Below are 21,584 nucleotides of genomic sequence, written 5' to 3' on the forward strand. Positions count from 1 at the left end.
CGTATACGCCATATCTGGCTTAATTACGAATCAAAGTCTGTGCCTGACTGACTGACTGACTAACTGACTGCCCGCCTGCCTGTTCGTTTGGTTGCAAAACTGACATCGAACGTATTGGGGGAAAACTGCAAATGAATTTCTCGTGCTGATTAATTGAAACTTAACAAACAACAATAACAACAGCGACACAAACGACACAAAAAAAGCTACGAAATCATAGAGTATCTATTGGGTTTGTATATATATATATATACAGATATATATATATCGAGGGGGGTTACAACAACATGACCATATAACAAAGAAGGGAAACGGCACGATCGGCAAAAAAGTTAGGCAAACAAATTCAATGAGTTATTTATACGCTTCGGAGATAAAGAGTAGTGGATAGGATAGATAGGTAGATAACGAACGATAGATAGATAAAGACAGATATATAGACAGAGAAAGAGAGAGAGAGAGAGATAGAGAGAGAGAGGAGGAGAGAGCACGATAATGGGGATATGGAAGAGCGATTTGAGATTTCCTTCTGCTGGCTTTGAATGAATTTTTGGGATTCGATTTTGATTTTGAATTTGGAAATTGAATTCTTTTGATTTTTCTAATTTTGAATTTTTTTTTTGGAATTTTTGATATTGGAATTTTGGATTTTGGATTTGGATTTGGATTTTGGTCAACTTACCGGAACTGAAATGTGAGCGTTTAGTTTGTTCATTTTCCGGATCGGAATCGAGTGGCCTTTTGCGTGAGTCGCCGATTTCAGGACTTGGACATGTCTCCATGGTAGCGTCTTCGGCCATTTTTAACTGAATGTTGCTGGTTTTGGTTATCGACTTTGACTGATGATTGGCTTTAGCTTTAGCTTTGGGTTTTCTGTTACTGTTTTGCTGTTACTGTTTACTGTTCTGTTTTCTATGTCTCGTTTTTGAGTATTTCTTTTCTATTTGCGATTTGATTTGATTTGATTTGATTGGATTGGATTGGTTTTTGGATTGGCTTGGATTCGATTGGATTTGATTCGCTTTTGGTTGTTTTTCTGTTTTGGTTAAACGACAACGAAACGTTCGATGTTTGGTAAATGAGGCGTCTGTTTAGCTTGGTATTATTTGGTTTTTGGCTTGCTTGGTATTGGTTATCTGGTATATAGATCTGTTTTGGTTTTTCTTTTAGTTCTTTTGCGAGCGAAAGAGCGATAGAGCGAGCGAGTGAGCTAGAACGAACGATCAAACGAGCGCAGTCAGTCACTGTCCTTAGTCCTTAGTCCACGTTCTTGTCCCTTGTCCCTTGTCCAATGGATGCAATTCGATGCGATGCGATGCCTTATCGTTGTGGTTCCGCCACTGGCATCTGAGAGATTGATGGGCTATGTGGATGAGGTCCTTGGTCCTTGGATGCGCTACTGATGCTGCCACTCATGCACACGCATGAATTTACAGGCTATCGATCGCTCTCAGTGACAGTGACAGTCGCTATATATATGTATATATCCACATATATAGGTAAATAAACTCTATTTACGATCCTTCTATATTTCAGTTTTCATTTGATTTAGTTTTATAGTTTTTGTTTTTGTTTTTGTTTTTTGAGTTGGTTTTTTGTTGGTGGTTTTGTGGTGGAATGTGCGAGTTTTGTATATTTTTTTTTTTTTTAAACGTTTATATGAAAAAAGAAAAAGAAAAAAATATTTATGAGTGAATTATGCAGCAATAATAAATATACATACAGTAAACATTTAGGCAATATATAGGTATGTACTTCGCATTTAACTTGTAGATATAGATACAGTTGTCAGAGTGGCAATGCATTTCTCGAGTATTAAAAACACACACAAAGGTGATTAACATTTAGATAGTAGTAGGTAGTAGGTACAAACATTTGATTTTGATTTTGATTTCTTTCGACTTAATAGAAGCTATTTATATACAAAATTAGCAAGGCATCTTGCAAGAATAGGGTTGATGGGGGCGGGATTTTAAGGGGAGTGGAAGTGGTGGACCGGGCTATTCGGTTCAAAAGCGTGGATTGTGTAAGGCATTCACATATCAAAACTGTTCGAGAAGAGGGAGAGGGGCAGGCAGATGAGGGTTTTATGACAGATTGGTTTAGTAGCAAGCGTTGTGAACGTTGAACATGTGGCATGATTGAAAGCAGACGACAGCATGAATTACTGGAATCCATAGAAATAGTTTTGAAAGCAGGCCCCCTATAAGAAAGGATCCCATGTAAGGGGGAATTTGGTTAGAAGGGCTGAGAAAAAACTCTGTATCTAAATGTACACTTTATAGTTAAGATCTTATATCTATCTATCTTAGTATCTATAACTTAGCACCCTTTAACTTTCTATGCCATATAGTTGAGAAGTTGAGAAACCTTTGTCTCTGCATATATACCCCCGAAATTCATATTTAAATCACGATCCTAATAATAACTGCCCAAAGCGTACGTTTATAAATTGTTAATTCAAATTCGTTCCAGCTGAAATCTATCTAAACAAGTCCGAACCCATGAAGCGGTATTAGTTAGTTATGAATACCTGGGCCGGCGAGCCAGTTTCGTCGTTAACATGGCAATGAAAACCCAACTTGCAACTCAATTATGCATGAGATGTTTTATTTTATTATGATTTCATTGCTAATTAAAAATGCGCCGACACAAAAAACCAAAAGCGCGGTCACCAGAAGTAACAACAACAACAATAACTAAATCTGCAGCAAACGACGATAGGCGACGCGCATTTATTTGTTTAAAATGGCGTTTAATTATACAAAAACATTTTTATATTTTTTATTTCTGTGCTGGCTAGTGTGCTGTGGGGCTCAAGTGTGTGCGTTTGTCGTGTGTTGGTGGCAATTCGATTTGACTGCAAACGACCTTGACCATTGAATAAGTTTTTTATATGATGTTGTTGTTGTTGTTGCCGCTTAGCAGCGACCACAAAGCAAAATGAGCAATAAATCGAAGAGATGGCAAAAGCCAGCGACGTTCAATGCTAAGCAAGCGACCAGATACATAGATACACTTGAAAATGCGTACTATTAGATACTCAGCCTGCAAGTGTATGGCATGCACTGCACTGAGAGAAAAGTGGGCTTAGTACGATAAGTTATTAGAGTTTATTTTGTACCAAAAAGCTAAGCCCTTCCCTTTTATATTCTACTCATAAGTTTAATTCATCTTTCAAACATCAAAATATTTTATTATCTATCTAATTTTTTTGCTAAGTGTAATCAATACACCTGTCACTGAGAACAAAACAGGTAGGTCGCACAAATTTGCATTTACTTAAGAAATTAGTGGGGCCACAAATACGAATATCAAGAAACTAAAGATCGATTTAGCCAGTGGCAGGAGATGCGGCGTGATGTAGAACGGGTTTTCGGTTTGAATGCGAATCAGAACCAGTTGCTTTTGCGCCTCGGCTTGGCATTTGAGTTTTTCAATTAATTCACTTAATGCTTTTCGATCGACTATTTGTTTTATTGCCAATGACGCTGGTTGAAGAATTCCCATTCGAGGCGAGCGACTCGAAAATGGCGTCAAATGTCGCATAATAAATGCCAAAACTTGGCAATCAAATTTCAGCTGCAGGTTTAGTCCCAAATCTGCGAGAATTGAGCCAAAGCCGAAAGTCCCCAGAGAGATGCCCCGTGCCCTACATGCCCCCTTGCCACATGCCACATGGCAGGCAAACACGCAAAGTGCTCGACATTTTTCACTTTTCTCTCGGTGTGTGTGTATGAGTGTGTCCTTGAAAACTGCAACTGCAGGCCAAATGGGATTGGGAAATTTTTAGCAAAATACTTTTCTTTCTTTCGTTCGCCATGGCGTTGATTAGAAAAAAAAAAAGAAAAGCGAGAGCCATGAAGAACAACGAGAAAACGTCATTGAATGCACTCAAGCCGAAAATGTGTTAATGGTGATGAATTGGAAGCAGCTGCAGCAGCACGAATTTCACTCTCCAATCAGCCCAAGGATATTCCTGCCACCGAATAATAATCATTCGAAATCGCTCGAATGGCGAAATGTGGGCGGACACTGAAATGGAGGAGTGCCTTGAAACAGGTTGCATATACAACCTGTGATTGTGAGTGTTTGTGTGTGTGTTGTGTGTATGAAATGTGTTATCTAACTGCTAGGCAATGTGTATAGTGTACATATATATAGAAATAGCTTTCAATATATAAGAAAGCTAAAGCTATATGTACATGAGAAATCATTCACCCTTTGCGATATCCATCGGGAGCTCAAGGCAGGCTGCAAGAACTGATTTTCTGTTCTCACTTCCCGGTTTATCATCAAAGTTCTTATGTGGAACGGAACAAGCAATAAAAAATAAGGCATATGGAAAAATATTCCATTTACTCAGTCACTCGTAGTCGTATGCTTACATACATAGGGCCAACTTATCTCCCTGTCGGACTCACAGTTATCACTCGAGCGGAGACGACGGCGATAAGGTTTTATTTTCGTTACTTTTTCGGTTTGTCGATAAGGCAACCGGCCGGTCAGAGACGTAGATATATTAGTATAACCCAAGCAATGGGGTTTCTCTACGTTTACGTTTGAAAATCAATCAAAAGGGGGGACAATCTAGGGAACTGAACGCCCCTGGTATCATGATGATATTATGACTTTTCGTGAGCTACTTGTTTGCAGGCGAACGTGAAATGAGGAAAGACAGAATGTGGAATAGATTATTAGGCATGACATCAGAAGTTTTGAAACGAAGTTTGAGAAGTTCGAACTTTAGTTTTGCTTTTATTCTATAAAAAATAAAAAAGGGGGCGACACGCGACCCGCATCTTATTGTCAGAGCGAGAGATTTATGTTTTGTTGCCTAATTGAAAGGCCTGGAATGTTTGCTGCCCGATAAGCAGTTCTTGAGCGCCTCTTAAGTGTATGCATTGTATACAAATATCTGCATAGAGGGTCCCAGCTCAAGCGCCATATATGTAATAACCAGAACGAAACACTTTTATTTTGGGGGGGAAGATATTTGGGAGTCAAATGGAACGGCCTGAAGGGAGCCACTTTGTGGAGACTCTCAAATAACAAACTGTCAGTGGTGATGATGATTCCCAGCACTTAACAACACGACACTCACTTGAGACTTTTTTGTAATTCCAATTTTTTTTTTTGAAACTTCTGAAATAACGCACACTTCGGCGACGACAGTGCGCGAGTACGTGAAAATCAAATACAACTAAATTCAAAAACTGAAAACAATTAAAAATGAAATGGGTTCCGAGCAGGCGGGCAGCAGGCCAAAGTATCTACGAGATTCAAACACTTGCTAGTGAGAGAGTGCCTTGGAGAGAGTGAGGGAGAGAGAGCCTAGCCGATAGAGTGATATGGTTATGGAGAGGGAACAGGAGAGAGAGAGAGTATGTGGGAGAACGAGAGTATCTGGCAGATACTTTATCTACAAACTGTCGAGTGCTCGTCGCTGGGTTTGCAAGTGTTTGCTCAGCCGTTTTCGCTGCTCCTCTCCCTCTCTCTCTCTCTCTCTTCTTTGACTGCATGGGTATGTGTGTTTTTATATTCTTATCAGTAAATAGTTTACGTTATGTGCTGCACTTTGCTCGGTCTCACTCTTACTGTCTCTCCCTCTCCCTCTCTCTCTCTATCACTTATTCCCACTCCCCATGGCATTCGCTTAATTGTTTTGTTTTTGTTGACTCGGCCGTGTCTCAGACGCCTTGACGCTGATAAAACTTTAAGTTTTGGCCATCTTCGGGTCTTAAGTGTACTTTTTAAAAAATAATAACTAATAAGAATGGGAAATCATTCCGTGGTTTTAGGGATATAATAATCAAAATTTTAACCTTTTCGATCTTTAAACTTAAATCCTTCCAAATCAATCTTAGTATTTTTCCCACATTAAGGATTACTTTTGTTACTAACTCACAAGTGCCAATGATAACCACTTTTAAAAGGCCCAAAGAGTGTCCCCCCTCTAACGTCTTTGTTTGCTCATTTCAGGCTCATTTATCGTCTTTTCATAGGCTCAGCACAAATCCGCTGACAGCAGTTTTGTATCTATCAGCGACTGTGTGTGTGCCTGTGTGTTTGTGTATCTTTTATCTCTGCGTTTTGACAAATATCATGTGCGATAAATCTTGGCCTGGCTGCCTACCAAAACCAGAGAAGGGCAGAAAGGGCATCCTCGATTTTTTGATGACAAAGGCTAAAGGCAATTTATCCCGACATTTCCGAAGCAACATTGACATTGCTAATCTGAAAATGTTTCATTTGTTTGGCTTGTCAGCAGCGTGTCTTCGAGTGCGGCAACTGGTTGGAAAACGCTTGGCCACAGCAAAGGAAAATCTTGTTGAAAAATTGATGTGCACATTAGTAGAGGTGAGTAATGGCCTCGCGAGCGGAGAATAAAAACGGGGAGCGGTGGGATCACCTAAGACAAAGTAGCGATGCAAAAACAAATGATGACTCACTCTGAAAACCGGACCTGTTCAGATCGTGACTAAATTCTGGATTTCATAAAGCTAAGCTCAGGTTCTGCAACTTAGCGTAGATAGATATACAATCGTAATGACTGAAACCCAATGACACTTGTCATAGGGATAAAATCCAAGTGTTATGTGTTCATCAATCAGTAATGGTGTCATCAGATAAAACGATATGCCACTCATTTCGGCTGTTTAAATGCTGAATCTCACATGGGGCATATCTGCCTGGTATAATCTAACCCACTGGACGGACAAGTCCTTTAGAACGTAAGCCCCCTAATCATGACGAGGCCAACTCTTTGCTCAAATCAAAGCCGCCGTGGAGCCATCCGAGCGCACACCAAACAATTGCCCCAAATTCATAATTGCAGGCAGCCCAAATGGGTTGACAACAACACACACACACAGGGGCAAGAGAAAAGGTATATACGGATATATATACGAGTATATATATAGAAAACGGGCCAGGAGAACAGCCACCCGGAAAGCACCGAAAAATGGGGCAACAAAAATAAAATCAAATGAACAATGGAGCAGGCTAAGTGTGGATAACTGGCGAGTGTGGGTCAGCTTGGCAGTTGATAACTGTCCGGACTCCGGACACTGGGCTTTTCTGTTACGCCCACTATTTCCACTATAAGTATAAAGAGGGGGCGTGGCACACGGATGGTAGGACTCAACATTAACGGAAGTTGACAAAAGAGGCAAAATGAAGGCAACATCGACACGAATGCAAATACAACAAAAGCGCAAATGTCATAAGCCATAAAGAAGGGGAAATGTTTTCAGGGGGTATGTACTCGTATATATGTATATAAAGGACTCACAGAAAGAGGACACACACAACTCCTTATAGCCCAGACTTTATTATGAGCAGCAGGACGACTTTAAAGCCGCCGGCAAGGACATTGCTGGCAAAAAGGTAAACACGGCGCATATTTAACCAGCTGGCAAATGTGAATGAGGACGCCGCGGATGAGAGGCTGATGTAAACTGAAAGCTGAATGCTTCGGGCCAGTATAAAAAATAGTAAGAGGTCGCAGCTGGAGTGGGAGGAAGTGGGCGAGGTGCGACCTCATTGACTTTGGCGGCACGTTTTCGGATGAGTCGACTTGTCTGTCGTCTTTTCTGTCAAATGAGTTTTCGCCCCTATGTTTGCCCCTGTCCAGTAGTTCTTCAGTGCGTTACTTCTCGATGAAAAGGAAAACTTTTGCCGCATATGTAAGCAGCGGCAGCAGCAAGGCAGGCGTTCAATTATTGGTTGTTGCTCTGCTTGTTCTTCCGCTTGCCTCGCATGCCACATGAAAAATGAAAGCGAAAATCAATAACGAGGCACGCGATACGAAAAAGCCGCCCACTGACCCCCAGGATGCGGATCGAATAAAGGCCCGAAAAGGAGTGGGTAAAAGAAGTGGTTTAACCACAACAACAAAAAAAAGGGTTTCCCCCATTGTTAACTAACAAACATCACTGAGCCTACAGTTGTCTATGCAAGCTGGCTAAGTACCCGAAGTGCCAGAACGAAGACTGGAAAGAGTGTGTGCCGTTGGCGCCTGGAAACCCCGCCAGGAAACCCCCGAAAAACCCCTGGCACCAGCGTCTTGCCTTTGTGCGCATAATTTATGCTCATTGCGAGTGAGACCCTCATCCTCAAATCCCCCACATCCCATCATACCCTCAGAGCAACCATCAAGTCAACCCATATTTGCCGGGTTTTTTACGAGCCACATTTTCTAAGGGTAGCTTTAGGATGTCACCGAGCGTGCCACTCATTTTGAACAGAAAAAAAAAGGAAAACTGAGTAAGGGTAATCTGCATTCTATTACAACTAAGAATTAGTTATCCTTCTCAATATTCTAAAAATATGTATAAAAAACTTGTATTAGATTATCATAGGGTTAAAGTTATCAGTCCTCTAAGAGATCATTTAAGAAAACATAAGATTAAAAGCATTATTTAATCTTAAATTTTACAAACCTAAAACCGTAAGGGTATAAAAAATTCGACCACCTAAGTTGTTCCCCACTTTTAGACGAGTGGAGTAAGCTGCTTTTGGATTTTGGCTTTAGATTTCGTTGACTCGGCTCAGAGTTCTCTCTTTTGTTTAGCCCATATTTGATATGTACGAGTTCATGATGTGTGTGTGTTCATGCTGCGTGTGTTTGTTATAAATATCAGACGAGCGCCTATTTGTGTCGAGTCAACAGAAAATCAGGCAGGAGTTAAAGCCGGAGGAAGCCACAGCTGGTGGGTTTTTGTTTTTTAGCCAGCCGCTTGTTGGTTTTTCCTTGCGGCCACCAGCCAGCCAACCAACCAACCTGCCAGCCAGCCAGCCAGCGAAATTATAATTATTAATGAGTAAAGCAAATGAAATTAGAATTTCACATTAGCGCTGATTATATGTGCATTGCATAATGGAGTCGACCAGCCACGTTGCGTATACGCAGCGTGTTCCCAGCAAACCCATCAAATGCAGCCAGCCTCTGGCTGTCTATAAATATGAATTTATCTTTAAACTGCATATTTAAAAATAAACATTTATCTCTACACCTCTGGCATGGCCATACACACTCGAACACTCCAAAAATGCTGCGCTTTTCCCCCCGTGACTTCTTCTTTCACCTTTTTTTTCTCTTCTCTCGCGTTTTCTGTGATGTTTTCGTGGCATAAATGGGTGAAGGTTAAGCAACGTAATATGGCCAAATATAAATACAACAGCTATGGACGGCTATGGCCCTATGCTACACCAATACATAGACATATATATTGGAGAGAAAAAAAAAAGAGGAGCACACACATATTTCCAACCAAGGTAGGGAAAATATGCAACGGGCAAAGAGCCCCAATGCTGAGCCAAGCGAAATCCGCAGAGAGACGACATGGACGCCGAATGCCGGGGCTTCCCATGAAAACAAAATCAAAAGCTCACAATTAGGCCAAGAGACAGCAGCAGTAGCAGTAGCAGTGGCAGCAACAACAGACATGCAGCTGTTGTATGGGTATCTGTGTGGGTCTATATGTAAATTACTTGGGGGCAGCGAAGCCAAACTGCGAAACTATGTCGCTAGGTCGGTCGCTCGTCGGTCGAAAGGGGGCTGGGCTGGGCTGGCAGCAACGATTCCAATCAAATCGAATTCGTGTTTGCAGGTGCCTCAGCCAAGGTGCGTCTATGAATTATCCATAAATAAAGGCGAAGGCAGTCAAATGGCAACACGACAGCAGAGCAGCAATAACAACAACAACAACGACAACAAGAGACTAAGTCAAACACAAAGAACTTATGGCAAGTCGAAGTAAACAAGTGAGCAGGTCGATGGGCGGATTCTCAAATCCCCTTTGCCGTTCCATCCAAAGGAATTCCACCACCCCACCAGGCCCTCCTCAGGCATGCTCAAGTGTTCTGACCTGGTGTTACGCTTGCCTGGATAGCTGCCATAAACGTGTCAATGGTTTTTCCCCATCTAATAAACCACTTTAGGTAAAATTGGAAAATCGGAAAATCTTGAAATAATTAATGCCTCAAAGGGAGAAATGTTAGGAAAGGGTTTGGAATACGATTGGATGATGTAAAATGAAAGAATTTCATTTTTTTCTAATTTTTCTTTAAAAACACAAAAACATTGCAAGAAATTAATGAAGGCTATATTTCATCACTTTCCAATTACAAATTGCTTTTAAAATGACAATTTTAGTTTAGGTACCATAACCTATATATAGAAGATCTTGTTTCTTGGCCTCGAGTCAACTTGTGGCCAGCGTTTTTCCGACAAACAAGAAGAACAACCATCTGTGATTACTTTTCATTTTCAATATGGCACCAGTCAAAGAGAAATATTAAATCAAATTACTTGACAACCCTAGCTGACAATGAAACAAATATTTGTTGTTGGTCTTTATTTTTGGCATTTTAATTAAAAATTGCCCCAGTTGTCGACGAGCCAGGCGACAGTTTTTGTACTTCTGCACTGCACTTGGCCAGGCCAACAACGGTTTTTTTTTCAGTTTGCAGCTAAGGCAGAAGAAAGCCAGAAGCTCTTTTGGCAGCCAGAATGGCCAGAAAGAGATAGCTATAGAAAGAGAAAGAGAGAGAGAGAGAGAGAGAAAGAGAGAGAAGAGACGGCGACAAACAGCGTCCCAATTTAGCCAGAATCGATGCTGGCAGGCGACAATGTAATTCATTCGCAAGCCATCCACCCAGTTTTCTCCCCTTTGGCTTTTCCGGCCCTTTACCAACCCTTTAAACCTATTTGTGCATATGTTGCAGCTACAACAGTGCAACAAAATGCAAGAGAACCAGTGATGGGAAAGGTATAATGTTTAATATCTAAGAGTGATTTAGTAAAAAGAAAAGAAGTTAAGTAAATTCTTCAACTTTTTCTGATTTTTGAAGGATTTTCACATTACAGTCTATTAGCTGGCATATTAATAAATTATTAGAACTGACAGGAAGTTCTTTATTTAGAGGTAAAATATTATATAGAATAATACAATTTTCTAGCTAAATAAATAAACTTACAACACGACAGCCTAGATACTACGCATCCCTGGCGACAACATGGTTCCGCTAGCAGCGGAATGCACATCGTTTTGCTGTATCCTCACCTGCAAAATGAATTGCCAGACCTACATTGGCCATTTGCCGTCTCTTTCTGCGCCCTATTTGCCTCTCTTTCGTTGAATTCTTATTATGGCTATTATGTATTTTGCTTTGGCATAAAATTTCTCTAGATTATTGCTTATTGTTATTGCTTAGCCCTCCTTTGTTTTCACTTATTGCTGATGGTTTGCTTCTGTTTTTTGTTTCTGTTTTTTTGTTTGCTTTTCTTATTTTCTTTGCTGAGAAGTTGTTACGTCACTCGGGCAGAGACTTTTCATTAACAACTGTAATTCAATTGAAGAAGCCGGAGTAAAAATACTTGTTTATTTTTTTCCATAATTACAAATGCAAGTAATTTGTTATGGCAGCTCTTTTTTATATTGTTGCTTTTTTTTTTTTTTTTTGATTTCATTCGATGACGCGCTGTGAACTTGAACGGCGTCAAAGTCGATGGATGGGTAAATTGTAATTGCCGTTGGCCGTTTGTTTTTGTAGTTGTTTCTACTGAGGCTTTACCTCCAATAGCTTTCAATTGATGCAGCCAATTAACTGAGACGGCAATTACCGACTAGTCGATAGCCTGCCAGGCAATTAAAAATTCGTTGAATATGTATGGACATGGCATGGCAAGGTCGAGAAATTAGGAGGGGGTTTTCCAATGGATTAGAGATTATAAAAGGCTAAACAACAGGTCTGACCCCATTAGCTGATTAATATGGGGAATGATTGGAGCCCTTAAGATATTCTGCTAATAAGAAAAACTTGAATCTAAAAAAAAAACAAATAAAAAAAACTGCAACTCGACCCACGTATGACGGTCAATTAAGCCTCAATTAATCAAAAGTATTATAAAAAGGAGATATTAAAAAATACAAGTTGAAAAAAGCAAATACAAGTTTCGGAAGAAATGGAATTTTTTGTCATTAAAATAACTGGTAATCATTACTCTTTGTTAGCGAGAATAAAAAAGATACAAAAAAGAAAAGGAAATAGCTGTCTAAAAATAAATTTTATATTGGCAATTTTTAAGCTACTTACGATTTAAAATGCTGTCTAACCGGAACTATTGCTATGTAGCAGACTGTACAAGTACGACACAATGGGGGGAATATGATAATAGGACACCCTGAAGTAATAGAAACTCTACACGCAGTTAGTTCCCGTTTTCCAGCTTCCCATATGGAAAAGTTGTGGCATGAACGATTTTCAACCCTTAGAAATTACTACGTCGCGGTTTCTGATCTTCAAGTGATTTTCAGCGAAGCAATTTCGGCAGGCTTTATTGTAATTTTCCCTAGAACATCAAGCACTTTAGTTTACCGCCAAGTTTGCAGTTTTGCACTTTGGTTTTGTTCGGTGGGGGCCCTTAATCGACTCGACTCGAAAATGGGGCTCGGACTCTCGGCTTATTAGCCGAGCCGAGAGAGTCTCCGGGTCGAAATCACCGCCGTAACCATTACGGCAAATAGGTTAACAGCAGTTTCGTGCCTTTTGCATGAACACGGCCCTGTGCGGCTGTATATGTAAGTGTGTGTCTCTGAGTGTGTGTGTGTGTAGGCCAGTGTGTGTGCTTGTTTACATAAACCTTTTCTCGTTTCGTTTTGGGTTAATTTTTCCCAGTTATTTTGTCCCCCTGCAACTTTTGCACCGAAAAAAAACGGGGTCACAATGGACCTGATATTGGAAGATCAATAATGTAACTTGCTTTCTTCTGATTCTAAGAACTACGACAATCTCTAGTGTTTTTGGTTTTTGTTTTGTATTCTTAAAAAATCAGAAGTCACAAAATATAAGAGGGTTAAGGAAGAAGTTACATTCTCATTATTGAAAAAGCTTACTCAGAGTGACCTTATTGTCAGGCAAGCAGCGGCCACTCTGCGCCATCAGCAGAAATCAGCTGATCATGATCAATTAGATGTTGAATATGACATTTTATCTTTCTACTATTATTTCTCTCTGTGCACTATGCACCTCCTTTGCCATCTCCACCTCCTTTTTGCTGTTTCTGTTTTCTGTAATTTTGCCAGTGGTGCAGCAACAGCAGCCGCGGCAGCAGTTTAACCCACATACGAGCTGCCCCACCAAATTGCGCAACGGGGGCGGGACGAAAGCTTGTGGGGAGGTCGACGGTGTGAATGCAAATGAAACGAAACGACAGACAAGCGGACAATTTAATGCCTATTTGCATTTAACAGCAGCTGGGGGAAAAAAACTAGAATCAAGTGTCGGGTTAGGCTATGAAACGAGCAAATTGATGAGCAGATAAACGCAAAGGGCGGAAGGCGGATGGCGGGGGGCGGGATGGTGGAGATGAGCTACGACTTTGATTAGCATGCCAGATGGAGAGTACGAACGAGAGATATAGATAGAGATAGAGACAGAGAGAGATCGGGCAATCAGTAGTACATATTCATACCATGTATGAATATAGGCATTCCCATTACCAGTACTCGTAAATATGTTCGAAAGCTATTTCATTTGGTTGCGCAAAATGGGAAAACTTTAAATACAGTCGAACTTCTGCAACTAAAACTTCCAAAAGGTCGAATTTTGTTTCAACGAAATGAAGTAGATTTAAGCAAGTAAATTAAAAAATATCTGGCAATCATGACTCAAAAAAAACAAAGACTTATATAAATGGAATTTTTCAATGAGTCAACAGAAGTACTTAATAAAGAAATAACAGGAGAAATTGCAATAAAAATTAAAGTATAAATAAAGAAGTCCAATAAATAGAAAAAATTATTATATAACTTTTATAAAAACCAAAAATATTAAAGTTACTGAATATTCCATCTGTATTTCAAAGACTATAACTGTAGAATATGAAAATTGTTTAAAATTTCAAAGTTTTCTTTTCTAAAGTCCGTTTTTGAACACGTAGAGAACCACAAGTCGTACCCAAGGACAGTCCCTGCCTTATGCTAAACTATGCTTAATCCAAGGTCTTATGACTAGTTTTGAAATATATTCACCTTTCTGCAAGGAGTCGTGCATTCAGCTGCAATTAATTGAGTGTGGGTATAGATAAGAACAACTATATATGGTATTTTAAACGCTGATTTTGCGGCTATATATCTCCTCGACTGGCTTACTTATTTGTTTTGTTTTTCAACTTTTTATACTCGTCGTTGATTTCTTTAATTTCGTTATTGGATAATTCAATTATTCAATTATTGTTTCATTTGGAGACGCGACAGTGGTTTTTGTTGTTGTTGTTGTAGTGGATCCTGAATTTGATTAGGGGTTTTTTATTTATAACGGGTTTCTTTACTTTTTGTTGTTCTGCTGCTTTTGCTGTTGTTGTTGCTGTTGTTGCTGCTGCTGCTGCTTGGGTTTTTTAAACAAATACACACAGGCACACTCTGATTAGATTATTACTTCCGCGAATTTCGAAGCTAAGCGCAAAGTTTTTTTTATATGTAAATTTATTTTTATTTTTTTGTTAATTTATAGCGCCTGCTTACGCCTTCCTTTTGCGCTGCTTCATCCGCCTTTGCCTTATCCGTTTTTCCGTTCAGACGTGCTTCTTAGCGTGCTTTTTTTGATTCTAACATCGAGTTTGCTTTGAGCATCTGAACAAAATGGAAGTGTGACGAAGCTCTCCGAAGCTCTCTTTTCCCGATTGCTCCGCTCTCCCGCTCTTTTGTATCTGTGTGCCACGTACACGTGCCCGTCCGATCACATTTCTATCTAACATATGAACATTATGAGTGTGTGTGTGTGCGTGTCGTGTGTGTTTCTTTGTCCGCTTTGCGCGCATTTTCTACATTGATTTTTAAATCGAGTGCGGGAAAACTGTTTCTCTCTTTTAGTTTGAAGCTCTCTCTGCTCCCACTCCTCTCTCTCTCTCTCTCTCTCTCTTTCGCTGGGCTTTTCTCTCTCGTTTGGCTTATTAGGGCACTAGGTTTTTCATGCAAACGTTGGAAAATTGCTGCACGTTCCTGCACACAGACACAACTTTTGCATTTCCTGCGCCAAAAAGCTTGAAAAATAATATTGCCTTGAACGAATTGAACTTCTATCACATATATTTGCCATTCAAAATGTTTATGACATAATAATTGAGCAATGCCATATGTTGGAAAAGAGCAACAAATACGAGTATGAGAAAGACGGAGAGACATAAAGGGGGACAGCCTTAGAATAACGAGAAAAACTCGTTGTTCAAACCACGCAAACGAAAAACATTTAAATAAATATATAAATTATGTATACGCGCTGTGTGCGTTGCGTTTTATCAGCGAAAGAGAGGCAGAAACATTGAGAGGGAAAGAGAGCCAAAGCTTCACACAGATACAAATTGGAAGGAATGTAGTGTGCGTGAGCTGCTGCTTTGACACACTTTTATGTGACGTCGTTAATTTCGTTTTTTTTTGTGTGTTCTCGTTCTGGTTCTCGTGCTCTTCTTCTACATTCCTTTATTCCCTCTTCTCTTTCAAGGAACTTTGCTTATAACATTTTAAAGGCATAAGGATACGAAGATAAGTTGGAAAATCAAACACATGTTAGCCTGTTTCCCCAATTCCTTATCCAATCAGACGCATGTGTTCCAGTTGGCTTTTCGTTTTCAGGTGTTAATTGAATTTGTATTTCAATTTCTGTTGCCTCCTCCACCTTCGGCCCCTCCTCCTCCTACACCACTGCTTCTACCAGTATTTATGTAACCAGCATGAGCGAGCGAAAGAGAGAGGGAGACGGAGAGAGCGCACATGCCAGGGCATAGATACTTTTTGGCATTGAAACAAAACGTAGTTCACAAAAAGCACACGCACACACCAGCACACGAACACGCGCACACAGATACACGCCACGAAAAAAGAACTTAGAACAAGAACAACTCAAGAACGCAGCTTAGACACACCAAAACACAAACACATACACACCCACACATTCGTACTTGATTTAATTTAATTAAATTCCAGTCCGCCTTAAACAACAACAACAACAACAACAAGAGCTTCAGTTACTTTGCGATTTAAACGAACACTATGTTTATTTTCTATTTTTATTGAGTTGGTTTTTAATCTTCTTAATTGTTTTGTACCACTTTTGTTTAGATGCCCTGTTTCTGTTGCAGAACTTGACTAGCAAACACACAGGCTGGGCAGCAACAAACATATAAACAAACTCACTGGCGACCACGAAGATCTGAATCTGACGCTCTGACTCTGTATCTGAATCCAACTGAACTGAACTGCGGACTCGAAACTTGAAAACAGCGAACTGGCTGAGATTTTCGGTTTCTGTACAGAAAATTCCGATGGTCGTTAAAGAGCGACAGAGAGAACTAGAGAGAGAGAGCGCGCCCGACAAAGAGAGCCCGTGCGAGAGTATCTCACAGATACAATTCGGTTTTGCTTTCGTTACTTTCGTTCGGTTTTCAAGGGAGAGAGGCAGAGAACAAGCTGCGCAGAGATACTCTCCCGAACAACCACTTTGCTCAATTCGGATTCAATCTGGATTTCCATTTCCACTGTGCATTTTCCAACTGGCCTCTTCTCCTCTCTTCACTCTCAGTATCTCTGTAGGTCATTCTGGCAATAACAGTACCGCACTGGCGCTGATAAGATTGCACTCTGTTTTTCAACCACTAAAACTATAGCTATAACTCTTGATTATGACTGTAATTAACTTTTCTATAAAATCTGTTTCATAATAAAAAATTAACAAAAAATTAAACAATAAGTGATATGTAAATTACTAAATTGCCTAATTAAAAAAATACTTTAAATTAAAAATTTTAAAAATGGAAAACCAACTAACAAACATTTTTAATCTTTGTTTTCTTTTAAAATTAAGCCCAAACTTCCCAGCCAATCATATTTAAGATATAGATTTTCGTTTTTAAATACTAATTCAAGATTTTAATACCCAATAAAAAACTGTTTTTTTTTTATATTTTTAGTTTAGAATAGCACTTAAAAGTCGATTCTAAAATGAGACTCAATTTATTCAAATCGTAAAAAAACAAATGTCGAGATTAATATCATTGCAGTTTCGTCATTATCACTAAGCCTAAATTACAGTTAAACGTTATAGTTACGATTCATGGTTTTTAGGCAATATCCCTGTAGGGATATCGAAGACATTGCTTGCTGTGGGACTGTAGGGATATCACAAAAAACGTAAAAAACTAGGGGAAACAAATTAAAACGTGTGTGTGTTACAAGGGGGTGCAAAAACACACCGCTGCGTCATAGGATTGAATTTCCAACCCACGTGAGGAAGCTTGAATAAATAAATGATACGTAGTATGGAGATTACGCATTACGTCTTTCGGTGCAGTCATCAGTGTTTCTTTAGTTGATCATAAAATGAAGATTGCCTGTATTGCAGTATCGAGATTCATAGGTTGTCCATGTGGCGCCTTCCCTCCGTGTCTATTTCATCCTTGGGAAGGACACGTGGCGATCAGCTAGTGTGACTGCTCACATAAGCCATTGTTTCCATGGGGCACACTTCCGGCGCCACCATGCCTTCCATTTGCTCCAGATTTTGCAGGAAGGTGAGTGTCGTACGCTCGCACCTTGCCACATTCGGCAGTAAGTGGCACACATCCAACTGAGAGATAAAGATATAATGGAAATTTGTGTTTTAGTAATAGTTTTTGTTACCATGCATAAGAAATTACAGGATTAATGAAATTACACAGGTACATATCTTACCTTCTGTGCCCGTTCTTCTGGGGTGTCGCATTGCAACAGATTGGTGCGGTGCAGGACGTAGCCCACCCGCTGCGTCTTGGCCGAACTCTTGGTCAAGCGTCGCATCACGGGTACATCCAGATCCTCACGGGCTGATGGATGATTGCCGCCAAACTGCCCCTGGGCACCAACCCATTCATTTTCAGCGAATATGAACTTGTCCAGTGGGTCCAGCAGTGACTGTGAGGCTTTGTGGGCGGCACTGGTCAAGTAGCCAGCAGGATGTACCTCCGATGGTCGCGTACAGCTGTTAATTTTCTCCAGAACCAAACGATATATATGCAGAACTGGCTTGTTGTCCAATACACCTTGTCCCAAGCCGCGTTCGTCGTCGCTGGCCAGGCGGCGATCCTGCATTATCTCCAGCTCACCAGAAGCCAAGGAAGATCCACCAAGCGGTTGACCTGTGAGGAGAGTGAGTCGCATATTGGCATCTTCGATGAGCATGCCAGAGGGCACCGGGTAATAGTTGGCCTGCAAAGGGAGCTTCTCTAGACGCCGTCGCTTGATGAATTGCAGTCCGTTGAGATCCGTGTAGAAAATGTCTCCACTGTCGATATGAGACTCTAAGCGCATGACAATCTCTGTGTTATCCAGCACGCCTATGTCAACCAGATTGCGAATCTCAGGTGCACCGCCTCGCATTATTGTCTGATGAACCACACTCGGAAGGCCCACGCTTACCGAGGACTCTAATTTGCCTTTGGTCACCAGGACCACTGGATGATTAATTTGGATTGGCGTAGCCGGGCCGTTGGGCAGGAACAGATATGCACCGGATCTATCTCCATGTGATCGAACGCCATACTTTAGGAACTTCAAATGCACAGGCACGTGCGGACTATCTTGGGTGAGCTGGATGGACTTGAGAAGGCCCTGCTCTGAGAATGCTAGTGTGGGGCCATTGCCAACCCGCAATGAGATCTCCCGAGGCTCACCAAACTTCACATCTTCCGGATATTGACCCAAGGGCACAGAAACGGGAACTGTTCTAAGTAAGAGATTCGATGCGTACGAAGTGTGCCTATGGGTGAGAGAAGATTATTAGTTTTGAGAATAAAAAACAATAAAAATTACACCTACTCTGGTTTAGACTCAGAAATGGTCAATATGTAGGTGGCCAGGCCCATGGGCGGCACCCGAGCTTTAAAGATGATGCGATACTTTGTTGTGGATCCTTGTGGATGGATAGTCTTGGTAAGCGTGTCATGATGCCAGCTCCACACAGGTGAAACTTGAGCCTCGATTGGATTATTTGCTAAATCACTAACACTCACGAATGGACTGGACACATAGAAGTCAACGAGCTGCTCTCGCCAGTGCGGCAGAGTATTATGCATTACTACATGTTTGGATGGCAGTATATCCTCACCCAATATAATGGTAGTTCGACTATCCTCTACACCTGATCCTGGCCAACGTGAATCGTCCAGTGTGAAGTATGAAAAACTAAAGTCCGGACTATAGATTGAGGGTTTGGTTAGCAGACGGTAGACCGACTGTTGCATCACCATTTGACAGGCTTTCAGAGCCTCGAGCATGCGTTGCTCGTAGTCAAGAACCACATGCGTCTTGGCGGTGCCAGTGATGCCGTCGTGATGCTGAAACAGAGACAATTCTCTGCGGGCCTGCTCCAGGCGTTCCTCGATGCGGGCCATTCCATCCCAGGAGTGCCAGGCGGAGAGCATCTCTGCGGAGCGGACGTAGTGCATCAGCACTCGATCCATGCGCTTGTGATAGGGCCTGGAAGTGTAATAGCCACTCCAATAGTTATCCGACCGATCGGCATATGTAAAGAAGTCTCCGCTGAGCGTTGGGAACTCGGTTTGTCCTACTTTTTCTGCTTGATGCACAGCATCAAAATATTCTTGCAGAGTGCCGAACTGCGCTTGCACATTGAAGTGGGCCTGGCTGTTAATGTGCTCGAACAGCCTTTCGTAGTTTACTCGCTGTACATCCCATTCGGTATTCTGCTTGAAGCGGAAGTCGTCGCCCAAGGGAATAAGCAAAACGTTCGTACGATAAAGCTCGGCCTTTTTTTTCCACTGATCGACCAGCAATTCTGAACGCATGGCAACATTTCCGTCCACGATGGCTCGGGGGGGTACTTTCCAGGGACAGCTTAATCCAAAAGCTCCCATCCGCTTGAAATCAAACTGACAGCACACCTTAGGATCTGGACCACAAGTGTGGGGAATATCGTATGAGTAGAAGGGCATCATGTGCGTGAAAAGGGCCGTGTCCCCTTTCGAATCCCAGATCTGGCGCCAATGGAATTCAAGCTGACGCTGTTGGGCCAACTCCTTCTTTACCGAATAGTGTGTTCGCTGGATGAGCATATTCTTAAAGCCACTTTTTTGCAGGATGTAAGGCATTGTAGGACTGTGACCAAAAGGATCGATGGCCCAGGATGCTGTGGGGGTAACATTTAGGTATTGCTTTAGCCAAGTCTGGCCCTCGGTCAGTTGCAGCAACACGTTTCTCCAGTGGGAATTGGCTTCGTCCGGCATCACCCATCCTCCAGATACAAATTCCAATTGTCCATTCTTTACAATGCTGAAATGACGAAGGATTTATAAGTATATTTGTACATTTCTATAATAAGATTAAGTGTTCTTAAGACATTATGCGAATGTGCAAAAATAATATAAGCAATACATTTTTCGAAATGCTTATCAGTTGTTTTTTTAAGAGATTAAAAGGTTCATAAAGACCGCCTCTTTTCCGTCTCAGACAATATCACGTATGTCAGAGCTAAACTTTAGCTGAACTACGATACATTACAACCTTTAAAATAACAATGACTAAACAAGCAACTCGTGTTTTCGCATTATCTGAACAAATAAGTAGCCACCTTGTAAAATATTTCATTGTTCAACATAACAGGTGTTTAAAGTTTACGCAAAACAATAGCATTTAGTTAATGGGTAAACTGTTGACATTAAGCTTCTGTATCAATATATTCTACTGTATTAAATCTGAAACGGGTACTTACGACTTCATCTGAAGTTTTTTGTTCTCGCCTAGATCGTGGTAAAATCGGGAAAAATAAGAGATTTCCGCCCAAATGAACTTCATCTCGGGATTTTCGTGTAGATGCCTTAGCGCATTTGATAGAATATGCTTGGTGTCATGCTGGTAGTAGTCCTCGAAAGTCTGGATCCATCCAGGATCATTGTGCGAATGGGGCACTACGAAGACTTTCAGTTTGTGATGGGCGTTGTACTTGAGTGGATCATATTTGATATTCCAGCCCTGTTTCCACACGCCTCCATCTATGTCCTTAAAAGACATCCGGTCGTAGAGCTCCAGCATCTGTACCTCCACACTGGGCACATCCTGAACCACATCCTGGCATTGTTCCGGCTTCGGAGAACGAGGCACTTTAGCGGGAGCCTTTATGGGATCCTCACGGTTCGCTGTTTTAGTTAGCCGTGCCCTTAGGTTCCGCATCTCCTCGCCGTGCTCCTGCAGTCCATTTTCCAGCTGCTGCAGCTTGTTTTCAATGTTTTCATAGTTTGGCTAAAAAAATCCGAGGAGTTTATTATACACTGGAGTTGCTGGATAATCATATACCTTTTTTTGGTTGGCTGCCGGCGCCGCAAAGTTGAGGATAACGTACAGGCTGAGGAAAACTAACAGGCACCCGGAGCAAATCACCAAAGCGAAGCGTCGACGTATTCGTAACATTTTCCGGTTAATTAATCATGGAATCGCCGACAGCACGGACACACCTGCCAACTGCAATAACCAATAGCTTGTACTTGCGTGGTTTTTTCGCATAAACAAATTGGAGCTGCCGATATGTTTCAG

The 21,584-nt window shown here is 41.2% G+C and overlaps 2 protein-coding genes across 11 annotated transcripts in view; both read right to left on the reverse strand.

Annotated features, from left to right (window-relative positions):
- LOC108109454 (RNA-binding protein Nova-1) overlaps positions 1-16,300 on the reverse strand; it is a 34,211-nt gene extending 17,911 nt beyond the window's left edge. Inside the window, exons 1-3 of one of the 10 annotated variants that reach the window (XM_017218016.2) lie at positions 16,200-16,300; positions 14,040-14,294; positions 683-1,525 (exon numbers count right to left, since the gene is read on the reverse strand). In XM_017218016.2, coding sequence (XP_017073505.1) covers positions 683-800 — 118 coding nt within the window. In that variant the 5' untranslated portion in view covers positions 801-1,525; positions 14,040-14,294; positions 16,200-16,300. Of the gene's footprint in view, positions 1-682; positions 1,526-5,104; positions 5,224-14,039; positions 14,719-16,199 lie in introns of those variants that run through there. The other 9 variants (XM_017218042.2, XM_017218051.2, XM_017218026.2 and 6 more) reach the window with 9 other exon arrangements.
- A 696-nt stretch (positions 16,301-16,996) lies between these two features.
- Positions 16,997-21,563, reverse strand: LOC108110400 (alpha-mannosidase 2). The gene is made up of 5 exons (XM_017219467.2): positions 21,348-21,563; positions 20,767-21,293; positions 18,855-20,327; positions 17,733-18,795; positions 16,997-17,628 (listed from the first exon to the last, which is right to left on the reverse strand). Exons 1-5 carry the CDS (start codon positions 21,459-21,461, stop codon positions 17,479-17,481), a joined length of 3,327 nt encoding a protein of 1,108 aa, XP_017074956.1. The 5' UTR covers positions 21,462-21,563; the 3' UTR covers positions 16,997-17,478.
- Positions 21,564-21,584: the final 21 nt, after the last annotated feature.

This window comes from Drosophila eugracilis, unplaced genomic scaffold (genome assembly GCF_018153835.1).
Source record: "Drosophila eugracilis isolate 14026-0451.02 unplaced genomic scaffold, ASM1815383v1 contig_47, whole genome shotgun sequence".
Classification (NCBI taxonomy): domain Eukaryota; kingdom Metazoa; phylum Arthropoda; class Insecta; order Diptera; family Drosophilidae; genus Drosophila; species Drosophila eugracilis.

Bases quoted from the DNA above. Each gene is read 5' to 3' on its own strand.
- LOC108110400 (XM_017219467.2), bottom strand. From the start codon at position 21,461: ATGTTACGAATACGTCGACGCTTCGCTTTGGTGATTTGCTCCGGGTGC. The intron at 20,328-20,766 runs GTAAGTACCCGT...TCGTCATTTCAG, and splicing joins AAAAAACTTCAGATGAAGTC to CATTGTAAAGAATGGACAAT. The intron at 18,796-18,854 runs GTAGGTGTAATT...TCTCACCCATAG, and splicing joins ATTTCTGAGTCTAAACCAGA to GCACACTTCGTACGCATCGA.